Here is a 25,857-nt window from a genome sequence, read left to right on the forward strand (position 1 = left end):
GATGGGGAGGGGGAAAGAAAGCAGGTGGCCTTTCTAACACAGACTAGCCAAGTCCTGGGCACTGGACATTCCCGGAAAGCTCAGCGCATGAAGGTCTCCATGGAAACGTCTGTCACGGCCACGTTGAAAGGGTAAGAAGTGAAAGCTCTTAGTAGGTTCCGCAGTAGAGACACCAGAGGACTGAGGGGACGGGAGGAGTCTAGACGGTGGAAGACAACAAAGACGCTTCAGTATGTAAGTTACTTTATATTATCACAGCACTGTATTTTACAATTATGACTAACTTTAGGTACCTTGACAAAACAAACACAATACAAATACTTCCTCCTTCAGCTCTGTTCTGCAGTTCTGAGTTATCCATTGGCTTCACATTGCATTCATTCATTAGCTTAATCAGAGTTACGCAGTAACTTGGCTAACTGGGAGAGATAGGTGATGGGATGAGGGGGAGGGGCTTGTTGTGGTTAGGGAGAGGAGTTGGTGAGGTAACTTTAGACGCATGTCTGAAGCTAGTCAGCTACTTGCTGCAGCCGAGCTGCTGCTCTCATGATTAATGCAATTTGTATGTGTGTGTGTGTGTGTGTGTTACACCACAGCAAAGGGTCAAGAAAGAGATGGAAGAGAGGACAAAGAGAGAGAAGCGAAGGGAGAGAAAGAGGGAGGTCAGAGAGGTATATAGAGAAAGAGGAGAAGGGAGGCAGTTTTTGAGAAAGAGAGGGGGGTGTGACTGAGGTTGGAGAAGGAGTGTGTTTGTTGGTTTGCTACCGGACAGTGGATGAATGCAGAGAGAGGATCAGTAAGGTTTCTGAATGGAAACCGTTGGTTTGCAGGTTCTAGAGAGGAGGTCACCCATGAACAACAACCATGGAGGGGAACATGATTACAACAGCGGGGACCGGAACCGGAGCTCACTCTGTAACCATGGAAACAGGTCGCACTGGCACCCCGGACCTCCAGGTTCTGACCCACAGAGTGAAGCTTCTAGAGCACAGCCTGAGAGACAACGTCAGCTCCTTCACTGAGTCTGAGAGCGCTCTGCACAGCAGGTGAGGAGCAGGTGACATAGAGACAGGGATCATGTATCACACAGCTACAACATATGGCCACAACCATATCACATTGCACATCCTGTACTCACATGCAGCTTACCAAGCAGCATTTTGCCATAGTAACAGACTGTTGGTTACCTCTTAGCATGATATCACTGTGTGGGGTTTATTTCAAACATTGCAATCAGTAAGGTATGTGTGCACACTTCTATTTTCTCTTGGACTTATGACAGGCAAAAACAATTTGACAGTAGGATGTCTCATCTCTGTTGAATGCTAATGTAATGCTATGCTAATCATGTAATGCTATGCTATTCATGTAATGCTATGCTAATCATGTAATGCTATGCTAATCATGTAATGCTATGCTAATCATGTAATGCTATGCTAATCATGTAATGCTATGCTATTCATGTAATTCTATGCTATTCATGTAATGCTATGCTTATCATGTAATGCTATGCTAACCATGTAATGCTATGCTAATCGTGTAATACTATGCTAATCATGTAATGCTATGCTAATCATGTAATGCTATGCTAATCATGTAATGCTATGAAAATGTAATGTGATCTAATGAGTCATGTTGTCCTCCTGTGCAGGATTAGAGAGTTGGAGGTGTCAGAACAGAGCCTGCTACAGAAGGTGGAGGACCTTACTTCCAACTCAGTCCTCCACTGCCCCAGCATGCTGCAGCGCCAGAGGCTGGATGAGCGGCTCCACACGCTGAGGGAGGAGGTACGCTCCATGGTGAGAGACAGAATTGAGCTTTACATGAGCTTCAATGAGGCATAGCAAACATACGAGTACTGGAAGCTGTACTGTACATGTAGTGTAAGCCTGTTATAACTCAGGTATTAGTGTAGTGTAAACCTGTTGTAACTCAGGTAGTGTAGTGTAAGCTTGTTGTAACTCAGGTATTAGTGTAGTGTAAACCTGTTGTAACTCAGGTATTAGTGTAGTGTAAACCTGTTGTAACTCAGGTAGTGTAGTGTAAGCTTGTTGTAACTCAGGTATTAGTGTAGTGTAAACCTGTTGTAACTCAGGTATTAGTGTAGTGTAAACCTGTTGTAACTCAGGTATTAGTGTAGTGTAAACCTGTTGTAACTCAGGTATTAGTGTAGTGTAAACCTGTTGTTACTCAGGTAGTGTAGTGTAAACCTGTTGTAACTCAGGTATTAGTGTAGGGTAATTTATTGTAATTTATTGTAATTGTAAGAATGAGAATGCAGGGAGTATGCGACTATCATAACTCTATTGTAGCTCAGGTGTAAGTTATTGTAATTGTAAGAAGGAGAATGCAGGGAGTATGCGAGTATCATAACTCTATTGTAGCTCAGGTGTAAGTTATTGTAATCTCCCTGTCTCTGTCCCAGTCCCAGGAGAAGGAGCGTGGGGATCGTGTGTGGAGGGAGAGGCTGCGGCGCTGCCAGGCCCAGCTCAGGGCTAAAGAAGAGGAGATGGGCCGCCAGTCTCAGTACTTTGAGCACTTTAAGAGCCAGCTGCACCACAAGCTAGGCCTGGCCAGAGACAGAGAGCAGGGCCTGCAGACCAGACTCCACCAGCTGGAGCGACCGGTGCTGGAGATGAACGTATCTGCTGCCACCTACATAGCCCCTGTCAACACAGCGAGCACCAACTCCGTTACTGCAGACAATGTCAAGTCCATCATGGTACCAACCTCAGGCCAACAGAGAACAGAGACAGAGAGACTGCCCAACCCAAGGGAGGAAGGAGAAGGAGAGGAGGAGGACGGTGAGGAGAAGACACAGCGGAGACGCTACGGACAACAGCTCCAGCAGAAGCAGGGAGCGGATGATAGAGAAATAGAGGGAGAAAGAGAGGGGGAGGAAGGGGAAGATGGTGAGAGTCTGGGGGGTGAGGCTAGACTGAGAAGCTTCATCCTCAGCCTCCAGGAGGACCTCAGGGTTCTCCTGGAGAGGGAGGAGCAGGGGCTGGCGGAGCAGAGGGGGCTGATGGAACAGTTGGAGGAAGCGCAGGAGAACAACCACTTCTTGTCCTGTACGTTGGAGGAGATGAGGACGGTGGTCCACAGACTGAAGCTGACCGAGAGCTCCCTGATGGAGGAGGTGGAGGAGCTGCAAGAGGAGAACCAGAGACTGTGTCAGAGGCTCAGCCACACTCTGAGACAGACCAACCACAGCCTGGGTTCTACTGACCCCAGACCTGTCTCTACCCCCAGCCTGGCTACCTCCCTGCCAAACACCTCTGGCCTGGGTCAACCAGTTCCCTGCTCTGTGAACAACACTGACCCGGTGAGTGATGAGATGAAAGTTCATGTAGAGGGGACTCTGTAAGTCAGTGTAAGAGTTGGAGAGTTAAGCCTCAAGAATGTGAATGATTACGATTATAAGCAAACCTTATTTTAGGATTGTAAAAGGGATTATAATTTGGGATTATCATGTGTCCAAAGTGGAATGTTGATCTGAGTAACTACAGAGGAACTAACGAGTGTGGCCGGCTTGTGTGTTTTGAGACTGGGATCTGCTTTTTGATGAACCTCTAATGTTTAGTGTTCATCTTCTATGCAGGTGAAGATGATCCCAGGCCAGTCTTCACTAGACACATACCCCTCTGCTCAACACCATGGAGCAACAGAGAGGTCGCAGGAAAACTCCACTCTGCCTCTGCCCCAGCCGGACCTCCTGAACCTCTCAGGCCACCGTAGCCAGAACCCCGGCCTCATATCCCTGGGTACTAAGAGCGTTGAGGGTCTGGGGGAGTTGACCCTGAGGGACTGGTGTCCTGGTCCTGGGGGCTTCCCCTCTCTCAACCTGGCGGAGGGAACAAGCGAGGAGACTGAGGCCCTGAAAGAGGCTTACAGGAGCATGGGGGGCGACATGGACTCACTCCGGGACCACACGGACCAGCTGGAGAGCACTCTACGACACACACAGGACCAGCTGCACAGGGTGACCGAGGAGAACGCCCGACTGAAATGTAAACTCAGGACGCAGGGAGAAACGTGGGCCTGCGAGGGGGAGCAGGGGTCCTCGCTTGTTGGCGAGAGCATGACAAATGTCCAGGAAAATAAGGTGTCAACTCCAAACCTCGTACCCCAGAGTTGCAGAGAGCTCACTGCAACTCCATATCAGAATGATACTATCCTAGCCTTAGCCCAGGATGACCTGTCCCTGTATGCCTTAGCCCAAGATGACCTAGCCCTAGCCTTGAACCAGGAGAACCGGGCCCTGGGCAGGCGTATCCAGGAGCTCCTAGCCCACATAGAGAGCCAGGAGGGGGAGAGTGAGAGGGAGCTAGTCCAGCTCAGGCTGCAAGTGTCCCTGCTAGAGAGGGAGAGCAGCAGGCTGGAGCAGGAGAACCTGGAGCAGGGAGGTCTCATCACTGAGCTGACCAGGAAGACTGAGGATGACCTCAACACTATCATAGAGCTGCAGGAAAGACGGGTCGAGAGCGGTCAGCTAGGCCTACAGCAGGGTGACAGTGGTTTGACCACTGAGTCAGAGTCAGAGTGCGGTCAACAGGGTGAGCATGCGGTCGGCTCAGTGCACGCTCAACAGGGTCAACCCACAGTAGGGGTTGTGACCAGTTTACAAGGTGATCAGACGCCAGGGTCAGTGAATAGTGGTGTACCACAGGTTGACCACACGGTTGAGTCAGTGTGTAGTCAGCAGGAGGACCGTTTGACCACGGAGTCAACGTGCAGGCATAGAGAGAAGAGGGACGAGCTGATTGGCTATCTCAGTGATCTCAAAGAGGAAAGAGAACAGGTAGCCCTCTCACTTAGCAGTCAGACAGAGGAGAAACACCAGCTAACACGCTCCATGTGGGTTCTGAAAGAAGAACGCGACCAGATCCATAAATCACTCTGCGGTTTAAAAGAAGAGAAAGAACAGCTGACAAGGTCCCTCTGTGGTCTGAAAGATGAGAGAAACAAGGTGATGCAGTCAATGTGTGGTTTAAAAGAGGAGAGAGACCAGCTAGTTCAGTCAATGTTTGGACTCCAGGAGGAGAGAGACCAGCCAGTTGAGTCAATGTCTGGACTCCAGGAGGAGAGAGACCAGCTAGTTCAGTCAATGTCTGGACTCCAGGAGGAGAGAGACCAGCTAGTTCAATCAATGTCTGGACTCCAGGAGGAGAGAGACCAGCAAGTTCAGTCAATGTCTGGACTCCAGGAGGAGAGAGACCAGCTAGTTCAGTCAATGTCTGGACTCCAGGAGGAGAGAGACCAGCTAGTTCAGTCAATGTCTGGACTCCAGGAGGAGAGAGACAAGCTCTCGCAGTCTCTCTTCGGCCAAAAAGATGAGAGAGACCAGTTGATGCAGTCATTGTGTGGTTTAAAGGGACAAAGAGACCAGCTAACACAGACACTCAGCCGTCTAGAGCAGGAAAGAGACAGGCTGTCATCTCTCAGCCTTCAAACACGAGAGCGGTACCAGGTGGACCAGTTTGTCTCTGATCTAAAAGAAGAGAAAGAGCAGCTAGTTCAGTCAATGGATGTTCTGAGAGAACAGAGAGAACAGCTCACAGAGGAGAGAGACCAGTTGCAGATGGACGTCGCTACTCTACGGTATCAGCTGCTGTTACAGGGGCGGAGCCACAACCAGCAGCCCTCAGAGAAACACGTTGGCAAGGCAACACGCACAGAGGTTGTGGCTACAGAGAGAGGGGGTCAGATGCCAAAAATGCATGATGATGGTGATGTCACTCATAGATGTCTGGCCATGGTCTACTCCTACAAGACCATCCGTCTGGCACGGTCTGCACAGGTAGGAGGGAATCTTTGTACTTGTGTGAGTTGTTATGTATGTTGGCACTGAGTTTCTGTCAGTAGTAGCGTGTCGCAGGGTTGTGTGAGTTATAGCATATCCCCGTATCCAGGACCACTTGGGAGAAAAGGAGGGAACAGATATGGAGCAGAGTGAACTGATGAGGGAGATCGAGTCACTGGGGTTAGAACTCAGAAGCTCACGAGAGGTACTGAAGAAGACCCAATCAGAGGTGAGCGCTCCTTTCTTCCTGTCTTGGCCAATCAAAAGGAAAGGTCAGAACCATGACTGAACAGAATCTGTGTGTGCAGGCTCAAAGGTGGTACCGTGAGCTGGGTGTGTCTGAGGTCAGACGAGAGGAGGCTGAGAAGAGGGCGGGAAAGGCAGCCAATAAGGTGAAGGGGATGAGAGAGGAAACCAAGGAGGTGGAGAAGACAAAGAGGGAAAACCACACACTGAGAGCAGAGGTATGGATAGAGAAAGTATCCCTCTCACTAACCACCATAGTCATGTCATGATAACCCACCTCGCTGTGTCTGTTGTTAGTTGGGAGAGGTGAAGAGCAGACTATTGTGTCTGGAGAGAGAGAAGACCGATGCTCACTCACTGAGGATCAAGATCCAAGAGAAGTTCAGCTTGCTTCAGGCTGAACTCAAAGCCAAGGTGTGTGTTGCTTCAGGCTGAACTCAAAGCCAAGGTGTGTGTTGCTTCAGGCTGAACTCAAAGCCAAGGTGTGTGTTGCTTCAGGCTGAACTAAAAGCCAAGGTGTGTGTTGCTTCAGGCTGAACTCAAAGCCAAGGTGTGTGTTGCTTCAGGCTGAACTCAAAGCCAAGGTGTGTGTTGCTTCAGGCTGAACTCAAAGCCAAGGTGTGTGTTGCTTCAGGCTGAACTCAAAGCCAAGGTGTGTGTTGCTTCAGGCTGAACTCAAAGCCAAGGTGTGTGTTGCTTCAGGCTGAACTCAAAGCCAAGGTGTGTGTTGCTTCAGGCTGAACTCAAAGCCAAGGTGTGTGTGTTGACTAAATCTTTCTATGTGTGTACTGTATACCTGAATTTGTGATCGTTCACGCAGAGTGTTGCTCTGAAGGAGCTGAGTTCAGAGTACACATCTCTGAAGGGAGAGCAGGGCAGCAGAGAGGACTGGAGCAACACACTCACCTTACTGAGGGTGCGCTATGATGACATCAGAAATAAGGTAAACTGCCTTTTGTCAGCTAAGATTGGTAAAGGTTACCCTTAAGTTTACCAATTTAGGTAGAAGGCATCCTTTTGCACAGATTTAGAATCAGCTTAATACTCTACCATCCCCGAATCCCGAGCCTTACCTGTTAGGAAGAATATTCAAAACTGACTTGAGATCAGTGTCAAGGAGCAACTTCATCCTAGTCTAATAAAACCACAGCTCTCTGCTTAGAGTGATGTTTGTTCAAAGACATGCAGAATGAATTGTATTGGAAGAGAGCTTTTACAATATCAACAGAGCTGTATTTGTGGTCAGTGTTTTTGGTTTACTGTAATGCTTTGTTGTTATTTCCAGTCTGTGTATTTCATCTAATGGCTTTGTCTCTCCTGACTTTCTCCAGTACAATGTTCTCCTGAGAAAGAGTCAGACGGATCTGGACATAGCTCCTCTAAAGGTGAGGGGGGTGGAGAAAGGGGGTAGTCTGTTAGTCTGCTTTGATACATGGTTGTTTGAAGATAAAATAAGATTTGGTGTTGGACTTGTTTTGACTGACAGCTGTGGTATCCAATGGCAGGCCATGCTGTAACGATTTGGTTTTATTTTGACTAATGATCTGTCCAATGACAAGCCAAGCTGCCAGGTTTTGGTTTTGATTGACTGATGATCTGTCCAATGACAAGCCACGCTGCCAGGTTTTGGTTTTGATTGACTGATGATCTGTCCGATGGCAGGCCAAGCTGTCATGTCTGGTGGTGAAGTGCCAGCAGAGGAACAGTCTACTGGTGCAGTTGATGCGAGCCCTGCGTCGGTATGGCTGCCTGGACTACAATCTGACCCAGGAGGCGGAGGACCTGCTTAATGACACAGCACTGCAGGACTACGCCAGCACCTTCACACCCCCATCCACTGCAGCTCTGCAGGAGAACACACACCTTCTCCCACCTGCAGCCTCAGAACGACCAGAGTGCTCACAGACCTCTGCTGCAGCCTCCGCAGCACAGGTAAGAGATGTGGTAACACAGAGGTTTTCAAACCTCTCCTCGGGGACCCCCAGCCGTTCCATATATTCAAGCTCTTCCACAGCTAGTACACCGGATTAAACTTGTCAACTAATCAAGCCCTTAACTACTCGATTCAGGTGAGGTAGTGCAGGGCAACAACAAAATTGTGAAATTTCCGATCCCCGAGGAGAGTTTTGAAACGCACCACAGCAACACACCATATGTCACGCCCTGACCTTAGTTATCCATGTTTTCTTTATTATTTTGGTTAGGTCAGGGTGTGACGAGGGTGGTTTGTTTAGTTTTTGTATTGTCTCTTGCGTTTTTGTATGTCATGGGGTTTTTGTAAGTCTAGGTGTTTATATGTCTATGGTTGCCTAGATTGGTTCTCAATCAGAGGCAGCTGTTTATCGTTGTCTCTGATTGGGGACCATATTTAGGTAGCCATATTCCTTGGGTATTTTGTGGGTTGTTATTCTATGTTTAGTTGCCTGTCTGCACTAATCCATATTAGCTTTAGCTAAAGAAGTATGTACACTTACCACGCTGCGCCTTGGTCTCCTCCATATGACGACCGTGACACCATACCACTGCACTGAACCACTAACTCATCTTAGTACAGTGTGAAACCAGTAGTGTAAAGTACTAAAGTAAAAATACTTTAAAGTAGTACTTAAGTAGTTTTTTTTGGGAATCTGTACTTTACTATTCATATTTTTGAGAACTTGAACTTTTATTTCACTACATTCCTAAAGAAAATGATGTACTTTTTCTCCATACATTTTCCCTGACACCCAGAAGTACTCATTACATTTCAAATCAAATGTTATTTGTCACATACACATGTTTAGCAGATGTTGTTGCAGGTGTAGTGTTTCTAGCTCCAACAGTGTAGTAATATCTAACAATTCACAACAACACACACAATACACACAATACACACAACCTAAAATAAAAATAATGGATTTAAGGAATATATAAATATTAGGATGAGCAATATCGGAGTGGCGTGAACTAAAATACAGTAGAATAGAATACAGTATATACATACGAGATGAGTAAAGCAAAAACATGTAAACCTTATTAAAGTGACTAGTGTTCCATTATTAAGGCCTACCATTTTGAATGCTTAGCAGTTCAGGGAACTGGTCCAATTCACGCACTTATCAAGAGAACATCCCTGGTCATCCCTACTGCCTCTGATCTGGTGGACTCACTCAATAATGGAAAAGAGGTCTGAATGTTGCAGTGTGCCTCTGGCTATCTGTAAATAAAAAAGATAAAAGAAAATGGTGCCGTCTGGTTGGCTTAATATAAGGCATTTGAAATGATGTATACTTTTACATTTACTTTTGATACATACAGTGCCTTGCGAAAGTATTCGGCCCCCTTGAACTTTGCGACCTTTTGCCACATTTCAGGCTTTAAACATAAAGATATAAAACTGTATTTTTTTGTGAAGAATCAACAACAAGTGGGACACAATCATGAAGTGGAACGACATTTATTGGATATTTCAAACTTTTTTAACAAATCAAAAACTGAAGAATTGGGCGTGCAAAATTATTCAGCCCCTTTACTTTCAGTGCAGAAAACTCTCTCCAGAAGTTCAGTGAGGATCTCTGAATGATCCAATGTTGACCTAAATGACTAATGATGATAAATACAATCCACCTGTGTGTAATCAAGTCTCCGTATAAATGCACCTGCACTTTGATAGTCTCAGAGGTCCGTTAAAAGCGCAGAGAGCATGATGAAGAACAAGGAACACACCAGGCAGGTCTGAGATACTGTTGTGAAGAAGTTTAAAACCGGATTTGGATACAAAAATATTTCCCAAAGAGCACTGTGCAAGCGATAATATTGAAATGGAAGGAGTATCAGACCACTGCAAATCTACCGAGACCTGGCCGTCCCTCTAAACTTTCAGCTCATACAAGGAGAAGACTGATCAGAGATGCAGCCAAGAGGCCCATGATCACTCTGGATGAACTGCAGATATCTACAGCTGAGGTGGGAGACTCTGTCCATAGGACAACAATCAGTCGTATATTGCACAAATCTGGCCTTTATGGAAGAGTGGCAAGAAGAAAGCCATTTCTTAAAGATATCTATAAAAAGTGTCGTTTAAAGTTTACCACAAGCCACCTGGGAGACACGCCAAACATGTGGAAGAAGGTGCTCTGGTCAGATGAAACCAAAATTGAACTTTTTGGCAACAATGCAAAACTTTATGTTTGGCGTAAAAGCAACACAGCTTATCACCCTGAACACACCATCCCCACTGTCAAACATGGTGGTGGCAGCATCATGGTTTGGGCCTGCTTTTCTTCAGCAGGGACAGGGAAGATGGTTAAAATTGATGGGAAGATGGATGGAGCCAAATACAGGACCATTCTGGAAGACAACCTGATGGAGTCTGCAAAAGACCTGACACTGGGATGGAGATTTGTCTTCCAACAAGACAATGATCCAAAACATAAAGCAAAATCTACAATGGAATGGTTCAAAAATAAACATATCCAGGTGTTAGAATGGCCAAGTCAAAGTCCAGACCTGAATCCAATCGAGAATCTGTGGAAAGAACTCAAAACTGCTGTTCACAAATGCTCTCCATCCAACCTCACTGAGCTCGAGCTGTTTTGCAAGGAGGAATGGGAAAAAATTTCAGTCTCTCGATGTGCAAAACTGATAGAGACATACCCCAAGCGACTTACAGCTGTAATCGCAGCAAAAGGTGGCGCTCCAAAGTATTAACTTAAGGGGGCTGAATAATTTTGCACGCCCAATTTTTCAGTTTTTGATTTGTTAAAATAGTTTGAAATATCCAATAAATGTTGTTCCACTTCATGATTGTGTCCCACTTGTTGTTGATTCTTCACAAAAAAAATACAGTTATATCTTTATGTTTGAATACTTTCGCAAGGCACTGTAAGTAAATTTAAAACCAAATACTTTTAGACTTTTACTCAAGTAGTATTTTACTTGGTGACTTTCACTTTTACTTGAGTCATTTTCTATTAACGTAACTTTACTTTTTCAAGTATGACAATTGGGTACTTTTCCCACCACTGTGTAATACAGAAACATACCTCACACCAGCTGAAGGGGTTTATAACATAACACACCTGTATAAGGGGTTTCCCTGGCCATCTCTGAGGGGTTGTGCTCTCTCCCTAGGAGCTGAGTAAAGCTGTGTCTGAAGGCAGTAGGAGGGAACACTTCAGAGTGTGTGTGGCCACAGCAGACTACTGCCCCTCTCCGAACATGCCTCACACTCTACTGCCAATGGTAGTTGGATTTAGAAATATTACAGCTCTGTTTCTGTGGCACAGAGCATTGTTTTAATTAATATAAATACATGACAACAAATGATATCTTGTTGCATGTCTTATACAGTAGGCTTATATTATCCACACATTTCTGTTACAGCTGCCCCTTTCTGCGGGTGAATCAGTCCAAGTCACTGGACTCCCAGACAGACATGGGATGTACCATGCCGAGTTGAAAGGGGAGTCTGGCCTGGTCCCTGCCCGTTTCTTAGAGGAGAATGGGAGACCACTCATCCTGACTTCCCCCTCGCCAGAGAGATGTGCCAGTCTGACAAGGAAGCTGACCAGTCCAGGGAAGATAATCAACCTTCACCAGCAGTTGCAGAACACTCTCTCCAACAGCTACCAGGTAGGCCTATAGTACAGCTTCAACAAACTCTATGCTACCTACCTTCACACAAGTTATTTTAGATTTATTTAACCTTTATTTAGAAAGGGAGTCAGACTGAGACCAAGGTCTCTTTTCCAGATGAGCCTGTATAGCACCACAATACACATCAAAATTACATTTACATTTAATTACAAAATATAATAAACACATGAACACATGAAACTGCACGTTCATATACACATTAAAATAAAAAACAGACACATATTAAATATTGAGTAACTTGTTTTCAACAGGAAACTTCAGTTGTGGTAGAATTAAGTATCAAAACACACAATGCTATGCTAACCAGGCTTGAAGGACTGCAAATGTATATTGTTTATGCACAAAGTCCCAATATAGTCTACACAACCATGTCACCCATTCTCTCCCTAGGTTTTCCCTTCCAAGACCAGCCCCCAGGTTTACTCCAGTCCCCCTCCAGGACAGGGGTACTCCCCAGGATACCCCAACCACAACCCTGCTGCCCCCAACCGACCCAAGCATACCCTTGTAGCAACTACCCCTATTATTACTAGTACTAGTCTCCTATCTGCCACTGCCCCCACTAAAACTACCAGTGATGGTGCTACCTCTTCTAAGCAGACCCCAAACAGAGCACATCCAACTACCAGCCCTCCTGTCTACACCACCACCACCACTACTGCCCTTAGTAGTGGTAAAGAACCCCTCTCTAAAACTGGCTCTGCTGCTGCTACCTCCAATGTTACAACCCCTGTTAATACCCCTCCTACCGCTCTGGCCCGGACTGTTAAAGCACAAACTACCACTGCCTTGTGGAACACTGCTCCCACCAAATCTGCCCCTCCACCTATTACCGCTGGAACTACAGCCCCCACCAAAATGGCCCCCATCACTACTGCTCTTCCCCTTGCTGAGTTGTCACGACTGCCTGATGAGGACCATTGCATCAAGAAGCCCCTCTCCAACCTCCAGCCTGAACAAGCTAAACCACCCAAACCCAGAGCTATACCAGGTGCAGTAGCCTACACAATACACACTGTTGACTGTACACTTGACAGAAAGCATACGTGTCTGATTGTCTTTGGTCCCGCCCCTCTTAGAACCTCCAGCTGAGGTGAGCTCTGTTGAGGTCATCAGGACGGTGGGACAGAGCAGCCTCATGATTGGTTGGGAGAGACCGCCACTGGATGAGCTGGGCTGCAGCAACGGAACTTTTGTGTATGGATACATGGTAGGCTGCTCCTCTCGCCTTGGATACATTAGAATGTAAATGGATGGCTTTGGTGTTGTTCATTCGGTGCTCTGTGTATGCCTTGCTCATCTCTCTCTCTCTCTCTCTCTCTCTTTCTCTCTCTCTCTCTTTCTCTCTCTCGATCTCTCTCTCGATCTCTCTCTCTCGATCTCTCTCTCTCGATCTCTCTCTCTCGATCTCTCTCTCTCGATCTCTCTCTCTCGATCTCTCTCTCTCTCGATCACTCTCGATCTCTCTCTCGATCACTCTCGATCTCTCTCGATCTCTCTCTCTCGATCTCTCTCGATCTCTCGATCTCTCTCTCTCTCTCTCTCGATCTCTCTCTCTCTACAGATCTATGTAGAAGGGGAGTTCCACAAGTCTGTCATGAGCTCTGCATGCACGAAGGTACGGTATGAAGCAGTCCTTTGACAACATGCTCCACCTTTCCTCCTCCTGTTCTAATGATGCAATAATATTCATCACTGTGTGTGGTGTTTCTACGTATCATCAGTTGAATGGTTGAAGATGACAATGTGTATCTTGTCCTCTCTTTCAGTGTATTCTGGAGAATCTGGATCTGTCCGGCCCGGTCCACATCAGTGTTCAAACCCTGGGCTCCAACGGTCTCTATGCGGAGAAGGTCCACCTCATCTACAGGGGAAAACACACCCAGTTTAGGACAGTTCATACCCGTGTCAACACAGTTTCTGCTGCTCCCTGCACAGACCCTGCCTACCGAGACTGCAGGACTCCGCCCACACACCGACACAATGGCTCCACCCAACCAGTGAGTTCTAAAGACATGCCCACTTCTGAATTGACACACCCACCACATGATCACTTTTGCCCTGACCATTTTGGGAAACTTGCCCTGACCCAACGTTTTAAACTTTTAATCTTTTACTGCATATTTTCAGCCACACTCTCCAGTTGAAACCTTACTCACCCGACTCAGCAAGTCCAACGGTCTTGATGTGTTCCTTTTCAGTTACTGTGTTTCATTGAAATCTGTATGAAATAATGAAATGTGATGCATTCATAAATATCTACATTTACAGTCATCTCTTCTGGGCTTATGTATTTTAATGTGTGTGTGTCTGTGTGTGTACTCTGCGTGTGTGTGGCGTGCCTTTCAGCTTGTGGCCATCTACAACTACAACCCTCTGAAGGACAGTCCTAACCTCCACCCCAGCAGAGAGCTGGCCCTGAGAGAGGGAGACACCGTCATGCTGCTAGGCAACCCACGCAACGACGGCTTCTGTCAGGCCGAGGTGGGCCAATCAACAACATCCAGTCAACAGTCATTTACCAATCAACTTGCAGAATTAACTTGTAGCTTGAATGTCTTTATATCGGATCATCATGTGTAGGTACAGGGCATTCTGGAAAGTATTCAGATCCCTTGACTTTTTCCACATTTTGTTACGTTACGGCCTTATTCTAAAATGGATTAAATTACATTTTTTCCTCATCAATCTACACACAATACTCCATGATGACATAATGAAAAACAGGTTTTTAGAAATTTTAGCAAATGTATATAAAAATTTTAAAAACATACCTTATTTGCGTAAGTATTCAGACATTAGCTATGCGAATTGTAATTGAGCTCAGGTGCATCCTGTTTCCATTGATCATCCTTGAGATGTTTCTACAACTTGATTGGAGTCCACCTGTGGTAAATTGTATTGATTGGACATGATTTGGAAAGGCACAAACCTGTCTATATAAGGTCCCACAGTTGACAGTGCATGTCAGAGAAAAAACCAAGCCATGAGGTTGAAGGAATTGTCCGTAGAGCTCCGAGACAGGATTGTGTCGAGGCACAGATTTGGGGAATGGTACCAAAACATATCTGCATCATTGAAGGTCCCCAAGAACACAGTGGTCTCCATCACTCTTAAATGTAAGAAGTTTGGAACCACCAAGACTCTTCCTAGAGCTGGCCGCTCAACCAAACCAAAAGGCACCTGAAGACTCAGACCATGAGAAATAAGATTCTCTGGTCTGATTAAACCAAGATTGAACTCTTTGGCCTGAATGCCAAGCGTCACGTCTGGAGGAAACCTCGTGCTGTGGGGATGTTCTTTCAGTGACTAGTCAGGATCGAGGGAAAGATGAACGGAGCAAAGTACAGAAAAATCCTTGATGAAAGCCTGCTCCAGAGCACTCAGGACCTCAGACTGGGGGTGAAGGTTCACCTTCCAACAGGACAACGACCCTAAGCACACAGCCAACACAACGCAGGAGTGGCTTCGGGACAAGTCTCTGAATGTCCTTGTGTGGCCCAGCCAGAGCCCAAAAATCTCTGGAGAGACCTGAAAATGGCTGTGCATCGATGTTCCCTATCCAACCTGACAGAGCTCGAGAGGATCTGCAGAGAAGAATGGGAGAAACCTCCCAAATACAGGTGTGCCAAGCTTGCAGCGTCATACCCAAGATGACTTGAGGCTGTATTCGTTGCCAAAAGTGCTTTAACAAAGTACTGAATAAAAGTTCTGAACACTTATTTAAATGTGAAATAAATGCAAACATTTTTAAAAAACATATAGTTTTGCTTTATCATTATGGAGTATTGTGTGTAGATTGATGAGGAGAAAAACTATTGAATCCATTTTAGAATAAGGTTGTAACGTAACAAAATGTGGAAAAAGTTGAGGGGTCTGAATGCTTTCTGAATGCACTGTAATTGAACAGATATGTGTCTGAGATATCTAACAGACTACTATCTAACAGACTACTGTCTAACAGACTGTCTAACAGACTACTGTCTAACAGACTTTCTAAACAGACTGTTATCTTACAGACTGCTATCTAACAGACTGCTATCTAACAGACTACTGTCTAACAGACTGTTATCTTAGACTGCTATCTAACCGGACTGCTATCTAACCGACTGCTATCTAACCCGACTGCTATCTAACCGGACTGCTATCTAACCGACTGCTATCTAACCGGACTGCTATCTAACCGACTGCTATCTAACCCGACTGCTATCTAACCCGACTGCTATCTAACCCGACTGCTATCTAATCGACTGCTATCCAAACCGACTGCTATCCACACCGACTGCTATCCACACCGACTGCTATCCAAACAGACTGCTATCCAAACAGACTGCTATCCTTACAGACTGCTATCCTTACAGACTGCTATCCACACCGACTGCTATCCAAACAGACTGCTATCCTTACAGACTGCTATCTAAACAGATGAGTGCAGCTGTACTGTAGATAGCTTACTGAGTGACTATGTGTTTCAGGTGAATGGCAGACGAGGTCTGGCTCCTGTGGCGTTACTAGAGGAAGTTCCTGTTCCAGACAGACATGTAAGCTCCGCCCCTCCCCAATCTTCTCCTGAGAGAGGAGCAGATGATAGGCCACTGTGCCTGCCAATCAGAGAGAGAACAAGATGGGCCGCTGTGACTGTCAATCAGTGAGAGAACAAGATGATGGGCCACTGTGGCTGCCAATCAAAGAATGCTTACCTGCAGAGAGATTATAGTGGCCAGAGTTAATGACATCGTCAAACACTGCCTGCTTGTGACACAAACGTTCATAACCGCTCGCTGCCCAAAGTAATTTGAAATGGAAGGCTACAGTAGAGCATCAGCTTAAATGTGGGAAGTTGTGTGGCCCAGTTTGACATTGTGCTTCGATGGACAGTTCCTTATAGCCTACATAATACTCACTGAGATTGTCGAATCACCTCTAACTGTCACCTCTATCAAAATCCCCACTGTTCTGTGTGTAATCTCTCATGGACAGACGCACGTAATATAGCTGGTATTGTAGTGTCTGTCAACAGACTGTGGGATGTGATGACTATCAAGGAACTTGATCAGTGATTTTTTCATCACTGATAATTTTGGACAAATCACGATTTCGCATCTTTCGAATTTCGGAAGGGGAGGGGACATTTGGCCCATAGACTTGCCTGTAACTTGCAAAGGCGGGTGGAGCTACTGCCCTGCTTCCGCTTCTTGCTCTAGTCTCTTTTCAAACACATCTTCCCCCAGAAAATAATTGAGTATCTAACTCAATTATGCAAGATTGTAATTCTGGGTTTCCAAGATTATTCTGTATGTGACAAGTGTCAAAAAGGTCAAAGGTTGGCCTAATGGATCTGACAACCTGTCTGATATCAAGTGCATTCATGGTAATAAAGCTAGGCCATTTTACTGGATCCTTTATCAAGCCAAATAGGATAAAAATAGGTCCATACCAAAGACTTGGATATTTCAGTTCTTTGTTGTTATACACTGAACAAAAATATAAATGCAAAAGGTAAAGTGTTGGTCCCATGTTTCATGAGTTGAAATGAAAGATTCGGGAAATGTTCCATTCACATAAAAAAATCATATCTCTCTAGTTTGGTGCAGAAATGTGTTTTACATCCCTGTTAGTGAGCATTTCCCTTTTGGCAAGATAATCCATCCACCTGGCAGGTGTGGCATATCAAGAAGATGATTAAACAGCATGGTCATTACACAGGTGCACCTTGTGCTAGAGACAATAAAAGGCCACACTAAAATGTGCAGTGTTGTCACACAACGCAATGCCACAGAAGTCTCAAGTTTTGAGGGAGCGTGCAATTGGCACAGGAATGACCACCAGAACTGTTTCCAGAGAATTCAATGTTTAATTTCTCAACCATAAGCCGCCTCCAACATTGTTTTAGAGAATTTGGCGTGCGTTTGTCAATGTTGGAGGGTGGGATTATGGTATGGGCATGTGGCGGCGGTGTTATAGTATGGGCAGGCATAAGCTACGGACAACGAACACAAGTGCATTTTATCTATGGCAATTTGCATGCACAGAGATACCGTGACGAGATCCTGAGGCCCATAGTTGTGCCATTCATCCGCCGCCATCATCTCATGTTTCAGCATGATAATGCACAGTCCCATGTCGCAACGATCTGTACACAATTCCTGGAAGTTGGAAATGTCCCAGTTCTTACATGACCTGCATACTCACCAGACATGTCACCCGTTGACCACGTTTGGGATGCTCTGGATTGACGTGCACCACAGTGTGTTCCAGTTCTCGCCAATATCCAGCAACTTTGCACAGCCATTGAAGAGGAGTGGGACAACATTTCACAGGCCACAATCAACAGCCTGATCAACTCTATGCAAAGGAGATGTGTCACGCTGCATGAGGCAAATAATGGTCACACTGGTTTTCTGATCCACTCCGCTACTTTTTTAAAGGTATCTGTGCCCCACAGATGCATATCTGTATTCTCGGTCATGTAAAATAAATAGATTAGGGCCTAAATAATTTATTTCAATTGACTGATTTCCTTATATGAACTGTAACTCTGTAAAATCATAGAAATTGTTGCGTGCTGCATTTCTATGTTTGTTTAGTGTATTTACAAAAGCCAATCATGGTTGATCATGGTTGTTCATCGAATCATGAATTTAATTGAGGTCTGAGATATTCTACTGTAGAATCGAATCACTCGATGAAGTCAAGTCATTCAGATGGATAGAAATTTGTCACGGATATATATTTTTTGAGATGATTGAAGAACCGGAGGTATGCCATTGGGATGAACAGTACTGTATGGGTGCCTGTGGATGTGGGTATCGGTCTCCTGTCATTTCCTCAGTCTCTGTCTACAGTCTAACTGAAGTTAATAACCTTTTACTTTTCTGTTCTGATCTGAAATGGAGAAAATACATTCTGTGTGAGACACATGACTACTACATACTTGTGCCTCCTCTGATTGTGGGAACGGCCATGGGGCCACAAATGTATTTCTGTATCACTCTGTGCATATGATGTCATTTGATTTCCTAATGATTTCTTTAGACTGTATGAAGAGAATAAATGTTTAGATGACATCAGATATAGTAGTAGTATGTCCTGTATTTTCTGGATTATACTGCGGTGTACAATCTTGATGTTTGCCACTAGAGGGCAGTCATCGCAAACTTTCCAACATGCTACTCTCAATAGCCAATAAATCTGTGGGTGTACTTGTACTTATCTCCTCTCTGTTTAGGGACTATTGAGCAACCGACCCCCCCATGTGATGCAGGTAATTGTATATCAAAACTCCCACTGTGTGTTGCGTACAAACACTTACATATAGACTTGTTAGGGAATACTCTCACACACGCTTTGGAGGCAAGAGTGCCTTAATAAACGCCTGCTGTGGTCTGCTGCTGTGTGAACTCCTCAAGGTGTAAAACCCCATAGCTCAGCAGAAGGAAAGTGTGTGTGTGTATGTGAGTATTCCCTAACAAGTCTACATGTAAGTGTTTGTACACAACACACGGTGGGAGTTTTGATATACAATCGTCTGGGGAGAGAGTTGCTCAATAGTCCCTAAACAGAGAGGAGAGGAGATAAGAACACCCACATCCTCAAACCCATACACCAACACACACACAGTCGGATGACAACAGAAAAGAGAGAACTTGGTGAATGAGGTATGGGTTGTGGATGAACTACAGAATACATTTTTTTACTTATAAAATAAAGTCAAAAAATTATATATACCCATTAATTATTGAATAATTTAAGGAAGGAACCCTTTTTATAATGTTAGCCTAAAATGATATACCCAAATCTAACTGCCTGTAGCTCAGGACCTGAGCGAAAAGGTGTGAAAAGTGCAAATCAATCACAGAACAACAGCAAAGGACCTTGTGAAGATGCTGTAGAAAACAGGTACAAAGTATCTATGTCCACAGTAAAACAAGTCCTAGATCGACATAACCTGAAAGGCCGCTCAGCGAGGAAAAAGACACTGCCATAAAAAAAGCCAGACTATGGTTTGCAACTGCACATGGGGACAAAGATCGTACCTTTTGAAGAAATGTTCTCTGCCCTGATGAAACAAAAATAGAACTGTTTGGCCATAATGACCATCTTTATGTTTGGAGGAAAAAGAGGGATGCTTGCAAGCTGAAGAACACTGTCCTAACCGTGAAGCACGGGGGTGGCAGCATCATGTTGTACTTCACAAAACCGACGGCCTCATGAGGAAAGAAAATTATGTGGATATATTGAAGCCACATCTCAGGAAGTTAAAGCTTGGTCGCAAATGGGTCTTCCAAATGGACAATGACCCCAAGCATACTTCCACAGTTTTGGCAACATGGCTTAAGGACAACAAAGTCAAGGTATTGGAGTGGCCATCACAAAGCCCTGACCTCAATCCCATAGAAGATGTGTGGGCAGAACTGAAAAAGTGTATGCGAGCAAGGAGGAATACAAACCTGACTCAGTTACATCTGCTCTGTCAGGAGAATTGGCCAAAATTCACCCAACTTATTGTGGGAAGCTTGTGGAAGGCGACCCGAAACATTTGACCCAAGTTAAACAATTTAAAGGCAATGCTACCAAATACTCATTGAGTGTATGTAAACTTCTGACCCGCTGGGAGTGTGATGAAAGAAATAAAAGATGAAATAAATCATTCTCTCTACTATTATTCTGACATTTCACATAATTGAGATAAAGTGGTGATCCTAACTGACCTAAGACAGGGAATTTTTATGAGGATTAAATGTCAGGAATGATGAAAAACGGAGTTTAAATGTATTTGGCTAAGGTGTATGTAATCTTCCAACTTCAACTGTATATATATATATATATATATATATATATATATTTTTAAATGTTTTTCTTCAAATTTTCAAACTACATTTATATTTTCCAATGGGCTATACATTTGGGTGAGTTTTTTAAATCATCTGAGTAGCCTCGTTTCACTGCCAAAAATAAGATTAAACCATCTAGTGTTCAGCGAAATAACAACACAATGTCAAATACAGGTAGCCTAGTCAAATAATTAACATCCAATCACATGAACCGTTACTCTCTGGCAGGAAACCTTCACTCTTGCGCAGACATTTATAAATTAAACATGACAATTTGAAAAATAAGCCACGGGAGTTTTTTGAGCGAGAATAAAGACGACATTCGAGTAGTAAGACCTGTATAAAAGCAACATATACCATTAATACGAAGGGGCTAGAAGTGTTTTATATGGTGAGCTACCGAGTGGCTAGGACAGGCAGGACGCATACTATTGTGGAGGACTTAATTCTTCCTGCTGCCGCGGATATGGCTGGGACAACGCTGGGGAAAAAGGCCAAAAAAACTATACAGACAATGCCTTCTTCAAGCAACACTGTTTCACGACACATCAGTGACATGGCAGGAGATGTTTTGAAACAACTACTGCTTCGCATACAAGCCAATGAATTATATGTGTTACAGCTGGATGAGTCAACAGGCCTGACACAGCTCCTGGTGTATGTCTGTTACGTTTATTTGGGGTCAATTAAGGAAGACATCCTATTTGTAAAGTTCTGGACAGCTTTGTGACATCAAATGGACTTTGGTGGTCAAGATGTGTTGGTATCTGTACTGATGGTGCAAAAGCCATGACGTGCATGCAAGCAGATGATCCCGATGCCACTTGGGTTCACTGCAGCATCTACCGAGAGGCTCTTGCTGCCATGGGAAGGCCTGACAGCTTGAAGGACATTTTGGACACTACAGTGAAAATGGTTAACTTGGTTAAGGCAAGGCTCCTGAACTCTCGTGTATTTTCTGCATTATGCAATGATATAGGCAGCGACCATGTAACGCTTTTACAACATACAGAAGTGCGCTGGTTATCAAGGGGCAAAGTATTGACACTTTTTTATTGAAAGACGAGCTTGAAGTTTTCTTTACCTACCATTATTTTCACTTGTCTGACCGCTTGCATGATGATGAGTTTCTCACACGACTGGCCTGTCTGGGGGATGTTTTTCCTAGCCTGAATGATCTGAATCTAGGATTACAGGGACTCTCTGCAACTATATTCAATGTGCAGGACAAAATTGAGGTTATGATTAAGAAGTTGGAGCTCTTCTCTGTCTGCAGTAATAAGGTCAACACACAGGTATTTCCATCATTGTATGATTTTTTTGTCTGCAAATGAACTTCAGCTACGGACAATGTCAAATGTGATATAGCGAAGCACCTGAGTGAGCTGGGTTCGCAATTACGCAGGTGCTTTCCCGAAACGGATGACACAAACTGGATTCGTTATACACTTACCAATATCTGAACAAGAGAGCCTCAATAGAGCCTTGCAGCAAGCGATTCTGTGAAAATGTAATTTAATCAGAAGCCACTGCTAGATTTCTGGATAGGGCTGCGCTCAGAGTTTCTTGCCTTGGCAAATCATGCTGTTAAGACATCGATGCCCTTTGCAACCACGTACCTATGTGAGAGTGGATTCTCGGCCCTCACTAGCATGAAAACTAAATGCAGGCACAGACTGTGTGGGGGAAATGATTTAAGTGAGACTCTCTCCAATACAAACCAACATTGCAGAGTTATGTGCATCCTTTCAAGCACACCCTTCTCCTTAACCTGTGGTGAGTTATTCACACCCTTCTCCTTAACCTGTGGTGAGTTATTCACACCCTTCTCCTTAACCTGTGGTGAGTTATTCACACCCTTCTCCTTAACCTGTGGTGAGTTATTCACACCCTTCTCCTTAACCTGTGGTGAGTTATTCACACCCTTCTCCTTAACCTGTGGTGAGTTATTCACACCCTTCTCCTTAACCTGTGGTGAGTTATTCACACCCTTCTCCTTAACCTGTGGTGAGTTATTCACACCCTTCTCCTTAACCTGTGGTGAGTTATTCACACCCTTCTCATTAACCTGTGGTGAGTTATTCACACCCTTCTCCTTAACCTGTGGTGAGTTATTCACACCCTTCTCCTTAACCTGTGGTGAGTTATTCACACCCTTCTCCTTAACCTGTGGTGAGTTATTCACACCCTTCTCCTTAACCTGTGGTGAGTTATTCACACCCTTCTCCTTAACCTGTGGTGAGTTATTCACACCCTTCTCCTTAACCTGTGGTGAGTTATTCACACCCTTCTCCTTAACCTGTGGTGAGTTATTCACACCCTTCTCCTTAACCTGTGGTGAGTTATTCACCATTTTTGATGATCAAATAAGGTTTTATATGTAAGATGGCTAAATAAAGAGCAAAATTATTGATTATTATTATATAATTATTTGTGCCCTGGTCCTTTAAGAGCTCATTGTCTCTTCCCACGAGCCGGGTTGTGACAAAAACTCACACTCACTCTTATGTTTAATAAATGTATAGTGTGTATGTGGCAGCATTACAATGATGGCAAAAAACAACATTTAAGAGTACACTGACCCTGGTGCTAGAGGGGGTACGCAGCTGGAGGTTGAATGTTTGAAGGGGTACGGGACTATAAAACGTTTGGGAAGCACTGCTATAGAGGATAACTTAGAAATACCTAATGAGCTCAGTTCAAGACTAGTGCAGCTGTATGTAGAGCTGTGCACTCCACTGTTGTAGCCTGGAGAAACCCCAGATCCTGGAGACACTAGTGACACAGACATCCCACACTCCGAGCACAGGGTGTGTTTGAAGGGTGTTTACAGGCTGTTTACTCCCTGTATGGAGACTCCCGTAGTGAAAACCTCAGGGTCGTCATGTTGTCCTTATAAAACACACCCGGGACAACAGAGCAGTGTAGAACCCTCCTCGACTGGATTTAAAGAAGGCTGATTAATGAAGACATGCTTGTTAATGTCACAGGATGGCAGAGAGAGATGAGGAGGAGAATTTGGTGGCGATCTGGATGAAGTGAGTTGTGTATGCTTCACTACTCTTGAAAAACCTTGTGCGTGTGTTTTTATGTCCAGTGCCTTCAGAAAGTATTCACAGCCCTTGACTTTTCAAAATGTTGTTGTAACAGACTGAATATAACATTGATTCATTTGAGATTGATTCATTTGAGAGTGATTCATTTGAGAGTGATTCATTTGAGATTGTGTGTCACTGGCCTAGACATGTCACAGAATAAATTGCATTGATGAAATCTGTGAGCAATAATAGTGTTTAACATGATTTTTGAATGACTACCTCATCGCTGTACCCCACACATACAAGTATCTTTAAGGTCCCTCAGCCGAGCAGTGAATTTCAAACACAGACTCACCCACCAAGTTGAGGTTTACCAATGCCTCGCAAAGAAGTGCACCTATTGGTATATGGGTAAAAACGAACAGACATTGAATATCCGGTTGAGTATGGTATACTTATCAATTACACTTTGGAGGGTGTATCAATACACCCAGTCACTACAAAGATACAGGCGTCCTTCCTAACTCAGTTGCCGGAGAGGAAGGAAACCACTCAGGGAATTCACCATGAGACCAATGGTCACTTTAAAACAGTTAGAGTTTAACGGCTGTGATGGGAGAAAACTGAGGATGGATCAACGACATTGTAGTTACTCCACAATACTAACCTAAATGACAGAGTGAAAAGAAGGAAGCCTTTACAGAATAAAAATATTCCAAAACATGCATCCTGTTTGCAATATGGAACGAATGTAAAACTGCAGACAATTTGGCAAAGAAATGAACTTTATGTCCTGAATACAAAGTGTAATGTTTGGGGCAAATCCAACACATCACTGACTCCCACTCTTCATATGTTCAAGCATGATGGTGGCTGCATCATGTTATGGGTATGCTTGACATCGGCAAGGATTAGGGAGTTTTTTTGGATGAAAATAAACGCAATAGACCTAAGTACAGAAAAACCAGAGGAAAACCTGGTTGTCTGCTTTCCAACATGTTTTCACTTTCATTATGGGGTATCGTGTCAATTGAATCGATTTTGAATTCCGCCTGCAATGCAACAAAATATTGAGTAAGTCCAGGGGTATTAATGCTTTCTGAAGACACGTGTGTGTGTGTGTGTGTGTGTGTGTCTGCTTGTCAGTGACGGCAACATCTGGGCCCCTGCCCCAGTAGGGATTCTGGGACATGCTGTATAACGCAGACAGGCCCCTCCGGAACCTTCCTCACAGCGTGTGTGTGTATATCTGCACATGTTGGAAAATATGTTTGTATGAACGAGAGCATATCTTTGTCAATTTGTGTGTGTGTGTGTGTGTGTGTAGCATTGCAGACAGACAGCTGTCAGCAGGGTGCCCCCAGGAGGGGAAGAAGAGAGGGATAAGGAGGAGAGGGAGGTGTACGAGAAAAGGAGTAATTGTGGAGGTCCCACAGGGACCCTGTCACCCCATCAAACCCACAGTGATGTGTCCCAAGGGGGATATGGAGACTGGGTGTCTGGAGCTCCAGTTCTAACCCTTCAGGCAGAGCTCGCTGCTCACACCCCACAGTCCAGCTCCCACAATGTGCTTCCCCCTGCAGCATGTCTGGGCCACCCAGCTGGATGGAAGTTGTTTTTTCAGTTTTTTGGACAAAAACTGTTAATAAACATGATTCCATGTAGGGCATCAAAGGCTAATTGGTTTTCTGATGTTGTTTTCAGTCAAGCAATCATTTCTTTTTGTGCCAATTTCTGTCTGTGTGTGTGTGCATGTGTGCGTGTGTGTGCGTGCGATACCATATGTGTCTGAGTATGTAAATAAGCTTTTCTGTCGTGATGGGCTTCTTTTGTATTTTTTTTGTGTTTGCAGTGACATTTCTTGGTCCCCCCCCCCCCCTCTCTCTGTTTTGTTCTAGTCTTAACTGTCGATCTTGGCGTGTGTTATATTTAGAGGCAGGATGCTATCGGAGCTTACAGCTGTGTGTGATTCTGCTCAAACAGATCAACTGCATTCAAAGCAATCTCTTCTCTCTCTCCCTCTCTCTTTCCTTCTATTCCCTTCCCGCCCATATATAGTTTAACGATCCCACTCTCCCTCTCTCTATTCCTCTCCCTTTTCGCCTCCCTCTCCTATCTTTATCTTACCCATTCCCCCAACTTATCTGTTCTCCTTTTTGTTTTTATCCATCCCCTTCAAACCATTCCTTTGCCAATTTCCCGCCTCTCGTCCTCAGCACCTCTTCCACCCCCTCAGCACCTGTTCCACCCCCTCAGCACCTGTTTCACCCCCTCAGCACCTGTTCCACCCCTTCAGCAC

General features: G+C 44.7%; 2 protein-coding genes and 1 long non-coding RNA gene across 5 annotated transcripts; 1 reads left to right on the forward strand and 2 right to left on the reverse strand.

Annotated features, from left to right (window-relative positions):
• The first annotated feature begins 19 nt into the window (after window positions 1-19).
• Window positions 20-18,758, forward strand: LOC118376050 (rootletin-like). 3 transcript variants are annotated; one of them, XM_035762712.2, is made up of 19 exons: window positions 20-234; window positions 831-1,046; window positions 1,652-1,799; window positions 2,426-3,325; window positions 3,602-5,800; window positions 5,913-6,032; window positions 6,112-6,267; window positions 6,347-6,463; window positions 6,870-6,992; window positions 7,381-7,434; window positions 7,712-7,981; window positions 11,162-11,272; window positions 11,414-11,662; window positions 12,077-12,677; window positions 12,766-12,896; window positions 13,251-13,304; window positions 13,456-13,686; window positions 14,036-14,170; window positions 16,162-18,758. In XM_035762712.2, exons 2-19 carry the CDS (start codon window positions 865-867, stop codon window positions 16,336-16,338), a joined length of 5,958 nt encoding a protein of 1,985 aa, XP_035618605.2. In that variant the 5' UTR covers window positions 20-234; window positions 831-864; the 3' UTR covers window positions 16,339-18,758. The 3 variants fall into 3 exon arrangements, with proteins under 3 accessions (XP_035618605.2, XP_035618607.2, XP_035618609.2); XM_035762714.2 differs by having other exon boundaries at window positions 20-230; XM_035762716.2 differs by lacking the exon at window positions 11,162-11,272.
• Window positions 13,401-16,219, reverse strand: LOC118376051 (uncharacterized). The gene is made up of 3 exons (XR_004823952.2): window positions 16,142-16,219; window positions 13,846-13,907; window positions 13,401-13,550 (listed from the first exon to the last, which is right to left on the reverse strand). It is a non-coding gene; the product is annotated as an uncharacterized LOC118376051 (long non-coding RNA).
• Window positions 18,759-21,656: 2,898 nt separating the features above from the next.
• On the reverse strand, window positions 21,657-22,904 carry LOC127913749 (burkholderia TALE-like protein 2). The gene is made up of 2 exons (XM_052486980.1): window positions 22,589-22,904; window positions 21,657-22,555 (listed from the first exon to the last, which is right to left on the reverse strand). The coding sequence occupies exons 1-2, from the start codon at window positions 22,871-22,873 to the stop codon at window positions 22,100-22,102; spliced, it is 741 nt and encodes a 246-aa protein (XP_052342940.1). The 5' UTR covers window positions 22,874-22,904; the 3' UTR covers window positions 21,657-22,099.
• Between the last annotated feature and the right edge of the window lie 2,953 nt (window positions 22,905-25,857).

Source organism: Oncorhynchus keta, chromosome 30, assembly GCF_023373465.1.
Source record: "Oncorhynchus keta strain PuntledgeMale-10-30-2019 chromosome 30, Oket_V2, whole genome shotgun sequence".
NCBI classification, from domain to species: domain Eukaryota; kingdom Metazoa; phylum Chordata; class Actinopteri; order Salmoniformes; family Salmonidae; genus Oncorhynchus; species Oncorhynchus keta.

Excerpts from the sequence above, each read along its gene's own strand:
- LOC118376050 (XM_035762712.2), top strand. The coding sequence starts at position 865 with ATGGAGGGGAACATGATTACAACAGCGGGGACCGGAACCGGAGCTCAC. Across the intron at positions 6,464-6,869 it reads AGGCTGAACTCAAAGCCAAG|AGTGTTGCTCTGAAGGAGCT; the intron begins GTGTGTGTTGCT and ends TCGTTCACGCAG. Across the intron at positions 12,678-12,765 it reads CAAACCCAGAGCTATACCAG|AACCTCCAGCTGAGGTGAGC; the intron begins GTGCAGTAGCCT and ends CGCCCCTCTTAG.
- LOC127913749 (XM_052486980.1), bottom strand. The coding sequence starts at position 22,873 with ATGGTGAATAACTCACCACAGGTTAAGGAGAAGGGTGTGAATAACTCA. Across the intron at positions 22,556-22,588 it reads GTGTGAATAACTCACCACAG|GTTAAGGAGAAGGGTGTGAA; the intron begins GTTAATGAGAAG and ends AACTCACCACAG.